Source organism: Leucoraja erinacea, chromosome 33 (assembly GCF_028641065.1).
Source record: "Leucoraja erinacea ecotype New England chromosome 33, Leri_hhj_1, whole genome shotgun sequence".
In the NCBI taxonomy this organism is placed as follows: Eukaryota; Metazoa; Chordata; class Chondrichthyes; order Rajiformes; family Rajidae; genus Leucoraja; species Leucoraja erinaceus.
Window position 1 is genome coordinate 23283193 of NC_073409.1, and position 8959 is coordinate 23292151.

Here is an 8959-nt window from a genome sequence, read left to right on the forward strand (position 1 = left end):
TTTGTCATCTACATCAGTGATTTGGATGAGAACATACATGGCAAGAATAGCAAGTCTACAAAAGTGGGTGGTTTTGCAGATAGTGAAGATGGTTGCGAAAAATTGCAGCAGGATCTGGATCGATTGGCCAGGTGGGCTGAGGAATGGTTGATGGAATTTAATGCAGAGAAATGTGAGGTGTTGCATTTTGGGAAGTCTAACATGGGCAGGAGCTACACAGTGAATGGAAGGGCTTTGGGGAGTGTTGTAGAGCAGAGGGATCTAGGTGTGCAGGTGAATGGTTCCGTGAAGGTCGAGTTGCAGGTAGATAAGGTGGTCAAAAATGTTTTTGGCACATTGGCCTTCATCAGTTGCAGTATTGAGTATAGAAGTTGGGAGGTCATATTGCAGTTGTATAAGACATTGGTGAGGCCGCATTTTGAGTATTGTGTTCAGTTCCAGGCACCATATAAAAGGAAAGATGTTTTGAAGCTGGAGAGGGTACAGAGAAGATTTATGAGGATGTTGCCAGGACTAGAGGGTCTGAACTATAGGGAGAGGTTGAGTAGACTGGGACTCTATTCCCTGGAGCACAGAAAAATGAAGTATGATCTTATAGAGGTACCCCTGTATATATGAATCATGAGAGGAATAGATCAGGAAGATGCACAGTCTTTTACCCAGAGTAGGCGAATCAAGGACAAGAGGACATGGGTTTAAGGTGAAGGGGAAAAGATTTAATAGGAATATGAGGGATAATTTTGTTACAACCATAGAAACATATAAAATAGGTGCAGGAGTAGGCCATTCAGCCCTTCGAGCCTGCACCGCCATTCAATATGATCATGGCTGATCATCCAACTCAGTATCCCGTACCTGCCTTCTATCCATACCCACCGATCCCCTTAGTCACAAGAGCCACATCTAACTTCCTCTTAAATATAGCCAATGAACTGGCGTCAACCACCTTCTGTGGCAGAGAATTCCAGAGATTCACCACTCTCTGTGTGAAAAATGTTTTTCTCATCTCGGTCCTAAAAGACTTCCCCCTTATCCTTAAACTGTGACCCCTTGTTCTGGACTTCCCCAACATCGGGAACAATCTTCCTGCATCTAGCCTGTCCAACCCCTTAAGAATTTTGTAAGTTTCCGTAAGATCCCCCCTCAATCTTCTAAGTTCTAGCGAGTACAAGCCGAGTTTATCAAGTCTTTCTTCAGATGAAAGTCCTAACATCCCAGGAATCAGTCTGGTGAACCTTCTCTGTACTTCCTCTATGGGAAGAATGTCTTTCCTCAGATTAGGAGACCAAGTGGTGACAAAGGTGGTGGGTGTATGAAACGAACTGCCCGAAAAGGTAGTTGAGGCAGGGACTATCCCAATGTTTAAGAAACAGTTAGACAGTTAGATCTATAAAATCACCCCTCAGCCTCCTGCTCAGGCCCCTGAGTTTAGGCAACATCTTTGTAAATCATCTCTGTACCCTGATCAGCTTGAGTACATCTTGCCTATAAAATCGTGCCCAGAACTGAACTCAATACTCTAAATAGCTTCATAGATGATGCCCTCACATGGATATCCTCATAACCCGCAACTCTCTTCGCTCCCCGTTCTCCATCCAACAGGGACAGAGTCCCCTTAGTCTGCACCTTTCGCCCCATCAGCTATCGCATACAGCACACAATCCTCCAACATTTTTGCCACTTCCAACGGGATCGCACCACTAGCTACAACTTCCCATCTCAACCCCTTTCTGCCTTCTGCAGGGACCGTTCCCCCTGCAACTCCCTGGTTAACTTGTGCCTTCCCTCCTAAACCACCCCCTCCCCAGGTACTTTCCCCTGTAACCACGGGAGACGCAACACCTGTTGCGGCAGAGGAGACTAGTTTAACTTGGTATCATGTCTGGCAAAGGCCTTGCGAGCTTGAGGAGCCTGGCTCCTGTGTCCTTCATCACTGTTACATTTTTGTATATCTTTCATTTATTTGTTCTTTATCTCTCTACATCACCATCCATATCTCTTGTTTCCCTTTCCCCTGACTCTAGTCTGAAGAACTGCATCTCTTGGCTGCAGTGTATAACCAGTCTGAAGAAGAGTCGCAACCCGAAACATCAACCATTCCTTCTCTCCAGAGATGCTGCCTGTCCCGCTGAGTTACTCCAGCATTGTGGGGCTATCTTCGGTTTAAACTGACATCTATCTGCAGTTCCTTCCTACACTGCTCCTGTGTTGTATTATTCTATGTTCTGACTACTTGCTGTCAGGGACCGTTTTCCACGGCACTTTGTAGTTTCCAAGGCCGAAACACCCAGTGATGCAAGGGTACACTACTGATGATGTGTCCTGTGCCCAACTATCCTGAAGGTTACACAGGCCAAGATATATGTATCACCCCCCCGCCCCCCACCGATGTTGAGCGTCTACCACTCTCAACAATCAACGAATGTCGTGAAATGCTCCCCACCTATTGGCACAAGGGACTTTTAACATCTAGTCCTGTGTATTTGATTCTCTCCCATCCTATTTCCAGCCTTTTCTGACTGCTACCCAAAACGTTTCAAGCCTCCTGTGACAGCTCTGCTCCTTTCCACAGCCTCTGTCTTTCTGACATGCATTTCCCTAAGGCCACTTTGTAGTCATTTAAAATATTTCTTAAACTGGTGTTTTCATCCAGTAATTATTTTGTTAACTGCCTAAAGGTAAACCACAAGTCTGACCTCAACTTTGAATACAATTTTCCTTTAACTAGTTTTACAATATTTCCTTCTTTTGTTTGCCGTATCCAGTCCCTACTGAAATAATTAATTTAATTAGGCACCTTCTCCATTTCATTTAATACGTTTCAGCATTTTTAGTTTAGTTTAGTTTAGAGATACAACGCGGAAACACTGAGTCCATGCCAAACAGCGATCACCACAAATTAACACTATCCTACACACACTAGGAACCATATAACATATAACCATATAACCATATAACCAAGGAACAATTTTATATTTGTACCGAAGCCAATTAACCTACATGCAAACTCCGTACAGATATCACTGAAGTCAGGATCGAACCTGGATCTCTGGTGCCGTAAGGCAGCAACTCTACCCCTGCGCCATTCGATTACTCCTTTTTCACATGTTTCCCAACAATTGCATCCTTTTTGTCATTACTAATCCTGCTCACTTCTCTGAATGTTAAGTCTTTCCTGTTTGCGATACCCACAGCTCCAATATATATTTTTTCTTCACCTCTGCCTCGCCCCCTGTAGTGCTTTGGCTATTCTCTTCCCACTAACTCGTGGCATATCTTCTCTTTTTCAACCAACTATGCTTATTCACTACTGTAGTCCATCCGATCATTAATCTTACTTAAACAATATTATCTCTGATTTATTATTATTGGTATGCAAAAAGGGTCTCGATCCAAAATGTCACCTATTCCTTTTCTCCAGAGATGATGCCTGTCCCACTGAGTTTGCATGTGCCTGTTTCCAATTATTATTAAGATTTGTTCATGAGATGAACAAATCCCACAAACACTTCCTACTTTCTGTAGCCACAATCTTTGGCTATACTCATTTTTAAAGTTAGTGCTGGTTAATTAAGGTTATTTAACCTAAAATGTTGATAAACACTTCTCAAAAACATTACTAACTCCTCCCTTTGTGGGCAGGAATAGCAAAAACATTTAGGCAAAACTAAGAACAATCAGATTAAAAGTACATAGTGAATGCTACTTTAGATGTTTTTTAAACTGTAAAAGAAGTACTACTTCATTCAGCAAACATGAGATGAGAATTAACGAACACAAAGTGCTGGAGTAACTCAATGGGTCAAGCAACATCTCTTTAGAAGGTACACAAAAATGCTGGAGAAACTCAGCGGGTGCAGCAGCATCTACGGAGCGAAGGAAATAGGCAACTTTTCAGGCCGAAACCCTTCTTCAGACTCTGGAGAACATGGATAGGTTATGTTTTGGTCCAGACCCTTCTTCAGACCCACCCCGAAACATCACCTATCCATGTCCTCCAGAGATGCTGCCTGGCCTGCTGAGTTACTCCAGCACTTTGTGTCCTTTTGTGTAAACCAGCAATTGCAGTTCCTTCATTCTACATGAGATTAGATTATTTTTTTTAACAGTAAATAGGAATGTTGCCCCATTTCTAACCAGTTTATTTCATTTCAGAGATGGATCATCTGTAGGAGCAGAATCGGGCTTTGATTTAATTTAGGCAGAGTCCCTTTAATTTATAGCATAACCCAGCCCAGGAGATTAGGTCAATAACAATCTTTCCATCCTCTGAAATTACTGAGAAAAACAATCCTCAATTAATCAGGCCTTGAATGAAAGAAAATTCAGGAACTCCAAAATTCATGGTATCATTCCCCCAATTTACCTTGAGTGTTGATAGCAGAACTTCCAAGCCGGTTGTGTTTTCCGAAGCAGCATTCACCTCTGCCATGACTCCTGACTGACTTCAAGCAGAAGCGTGAGAGCTCTCTCTCGTTTGAAAGTGCAGAGAACACTGACTGCTGCGTTCAATACTGACTACACTGCATGCATACCAGAGATTGGCACCATTTACTTGTCTCTGGCACAGAGGGAGGTATCAATTTTCTGCTGTACAAACATTTTGATGAGCACTGGTCACAAAATAGCAAATATCTGTGCACTAAACAGCTAGTTGTGGACACCAAGGGGCGGCCCCAACAAGGAACAAGAGAAGGGCAGGAAAGCTGAGCTGACAAGCTCACCACATTCCCAGCTGAGCTGTTTATCAATCCCAAAGGGAAAGAGTGTTGACACTTTTCCATCAGTGCCTCCAAATGAAATTAAACGCAACAAGCTCTGCAATGTTGTCTTTAGGGGAGAGTTAATGTCAAAGTTTACTTACCCTGCCCCCTGTAACCCTGCTTCTTGTTAAACCAGAGAAGTCATTGCGGATTTGAATACCCAGTAGAGTCATAGATTAGTCCCGGAGAATGTTATTGCCTTTAAAACGTGGAATGTGCTGCGTGGCAGAGGATAAGATAAAGAGCTTTCACTTAAACCATGTTACAAGCAAAACGTCAAAAGGAATAGTGCTGCTAGGAAGTCAGTGGCAGGAAATAGCCCTAAAAGGAAAATGGCGCCTGGATCAGCCATGTGAATCTTTAGGGTCCCCGGTGCCAAATTGGTTTAGAAAATGCATCAGATCCACACAGTGATTTGAGGTGCATCAAACTCATCACCTGTGAAGGCATTAGCCCAGAGTCCGTTAGAGTGCGTAGGTTGTGACATCTATTACCATCAATGACGACTTGATAGCAGAGTGATATTTCACAGCTCAGTGCTCCCGCTTATGCCCCCTCTTGGCCTCACACAACTGCAACAAGGATCCCCCTCCCGGACCTATTTAAAGAAATTGCCAACTACTTTCTGGCTGAGTTGCTGATTGATTTCTCCTGCCTGGTGCCATGATAGTCAGGGTGTGAGCAGCGTTCCTGACTCTGTTCCTGCCGTCTACAGGAGTGGTGCACCTCCAGAATAGGCCAATACTCCTCCACTCACTCCTGTTATTATTAAACACATCCTACAAAATAGCATAATATAGGAATAAGCGGCGCAGAAGATAAGATGAAATGCCGTAAGAGATTCAAGAGCAGGAAAGGAGAAGGGCACTTAATAAGAGGCCATATCCATGCAGAATCTTTGAAGACTGATAATAGTCATAGACTCATACAGCACAGGAAAAGGCCCTTCGGCACAATTTATCCATGCAGACCTAGATGCCCCATCCCTGCAAATCCCATTTTCCTGCGTTTGGCCCACATCCCTCCAACTTTCCTAAAGATATACCTATCCCAAGATCATAACCAAACATAATACTCTGGATGTGGCCAAACAAGATCTTGTACAATTGCAATGTAATGCTCCAACTTCTATACGCAACACCTTGACTGACAAAAGCCAATGTATCAAAAGCCTTCTTGACCACCCTCTCCTTCCAGCGGATTCATGTGAAAGATCCTTGTGCTTTGCTAGGAATGCTCCACTGAAATAAGACACAGTTCCACTCACCACGAGCTCGGAGGAGGGCAAGGATTGCATTGCCAGCGGTCATGATGAGCGGGCTGTGAAGATTCATTACAGGTTTCAGTCTGATCTTGGACCTGTTTACCACTGAATATAGTGAGCAGGAGATTCTATTCAGAGAGATCTTGAACAGGCACCAGAACAAACATGCTGAGATAGCAGCGGCCACCAGTCTAGGAGGGTATTGATGGATAGCAAGTCAGTTTCTATGCCCTGTTTGAACACCACACAACTAAAAGAAAATCCACTGCCCTGGGGATCTGACCCTGTCACACTTACATCAGTGATCGACACAAAGAGCTGAAGTAACTCAGCAGATCAGGCAGCTTCTCTGAACAAAAACAATAGCTAATATTTCAGGTCAAGACCCTACTTCAAACCCAAAGTCTTGACCCGAAACCTCACCTATTGCTTTTCTCCAGAGATGCTGCCTGACAAGCTGAGTTATTCCAGCATTTCATGTCTATCTTCAGTGTCAATTGGCATCTGCAGTTCCTTCCTCCACTATCAGTGGAGGTTAGATTCACATCTGATCATAATGCCATCTGCATCTGAGACAAATCAGTGGCTGGGTTCTGGTTAATGGGAGTTGTCACTAGAACCCTGCCTCCTACCCTAATGCACATTCAATGTAGATTCTTGCAGAACTGTAGACGGACAGTAAATATTTCCATTGCCAGCCATGTCCATATATGTAAGTGGATAAATTAGGTCAGAACGTCCTAAGTGAAAGCAGAATGAGGCCATTCGGCCCATCAAGTCTACTCCGCCACTCAATCATGGCTGATCTACCTCTCCCTCATAAAGGGTCTGTCCCACTGCACAAGCTAATTCAAGAGCTCTCTCAAGTTAAAAAAAAAATCAAACTCGTGTTAAGCACGTAGAATGTACTTTGCGGGTACGTCGGAGCTCGGGACTTCGCTTAGAGGCTCGTAACGTACTCAGGAAATGCCGCAAGCTCGTGAAGACTCGTGAAGAATATTCAACATGTTGAAAAATGTCAACGCGAACCCCGGGTACCTACGAGCGGCCATTACCGTAATTCTCCGAGTTCGAATCAGGGGAAACTCGGGAGAACTCTTGAATTAGCTTGTACAGTGGGACAGCCCCATTACCCTATTCTCATGCCTTCTCCCCACAACCCCTGACACCCGTACTAATCAAGAATCTATCAATCTCTGATTTAAAATCGTTCATTGGCTTGGCTTCCACAGCCTTCTGTGGCAAAGAATTCCACAGATTCACTACCTTCTGGCTAAGGAAATTTCTCCTCATCTCCTTCCTAAACGAACGTCCATTAATTCAGAGGCTATGACCTCTAGTCCTAGACTCTCCCACAAGTGGCAACATCCTCTCCACACCCACTCTATCCAAGCCTTTCACTGTTCGGCACATTTAAATGAGCTAGCATAAATGCTCCTATACTCCAGCGATTACAGGCCCAGTGCCATCAAATGCTCGTCATATGTTAAACCACTCATTCAGAGCCAGCACATCGTTCCTCAGATATGGTGCCCACAATTGCTCACAATACTCCAAATGTGGTCTGACCAGCGCCTTATAGAGCCTCAGCATTATATCACTGCTTTTGTATTCTAGCCCTCTTGAAACAAATGCGAGCTTGAAATAAAATGTTCCATCAGAGACAGTAACTCCCCTCTTTTTGACTCAATGACTTCCTAGCTGTTATCAGGCAACTGAATCATCCTACCACAACCAGAGAGCAGTTCTGAACAACTATCCACCTCTTTGGTGACCCTCGGACTACCCTTGATTGGACTTTGCTGGCTTTGTTTTCAAGATGTTTTCAAGAGAGAGTTAGATTTAGCACAGGGCTTAAGGAATCAAAGGATGGGGGGATAAAGTAGTAACGGGTTACTGATTTTGGATTATCAGCCATGATCATATTGAATAATTCTTGTAAACCTCCTCCTGCACGAGTTAGCCTGGCTGTTGGCGGTTGTGCAGTAGCAAGCAGAAGAAGAAGCAGAATGGCAGTGCTGGCACAAAGGGCCTAATGGCCTACTTCTGCACCCATTTACTATGTTTTTATGTTTACCTTGCACAAAAAGTTATTCCCTTATCATGTATCTATCCATTGTAATTGGTTCGATTGTAATCATGTATTGTCTTTCCACTGACTGGTTAGCACGCAACAAATGCTGTACCATGGAACACGTGACAATAAACTAACTAACTAACTAACTAACTAACTAACTAACTAACTAACTAACTAACTAACTAACTAACTAACTAACTAACTAACTAACTAACTAACTAGCAATGTTTCCCATCTCGTGTGATCGATGCTCCGAAAGAAAAAGGGACTGGTTTAAAATCAAAAGCAAAACAGCATTTCATACTGTATTATAATTGACCTCAAAGCATCTAAAATTACTTCCCAATCAGTGATGGCTGTGTTTTATATTGAGAGATAAAGGACTGTTTGGAGGCAGATCCTACCTAACTAAGTTATTAGATAACCATCAACAGCTTTGCTTGCCGATTCAGCTCCGGATAACAGAATATCAAGATGTAACATGAAACCTCCTTTTACATTAACATTAAAGCCCTACGGTTCATTGTCTCCGAGTTTAATAGAATGCTACAGTGATGCAGCAGATACTGTTGCTGCCTCATTCAATAGACAATAGACAATGGGTGCAGGAGTAGGCCATTTGTCCCTTTGAGCCAGCACCGCCATTCAATGTGATCATGGCTGATCATCCCCAATCAGTACCCCGTTCCTGCCTTTCCCCATATCCCCTGCGCTATTTTTAAGAGCCCTACCTAGCTCTCTCTTGAAAGCATCCAGAAAACCTGCCTCCACCGCCCTCTGAGGCAGAGAATTCCACAGACTCAACACTCTCTGTGAGAAAAAGTGTTTCCTCGTCTCCGTTCTAAATGGCTTACT

At 43.6% G+C, this 8959-nt stretch overlaps 1 protein-coding gene across 1 annotated transcript in view; it reads right to left on the reverse strand.

The window, feature by feature from the left end:
* Positions 1-5701, reverse strand: part of LOC129712505 (cytosolic carboxypeptidase 4-like) — a 225474-nt gene extending 219773 nt beyond the window's left edge. The window contains 1 exon segment of the mRNA XM_055660971.1: positions 4367-5701. Within this exon segment, the coding sequence (XP_055516946.1) occupies positions 4367-4432 (66 nt within the window). The 5' untranslated portion in view covers positions 4433-5701.
* Between the last annotated feature and the right edge of the window lie 3258 nt (positions 5702-8959).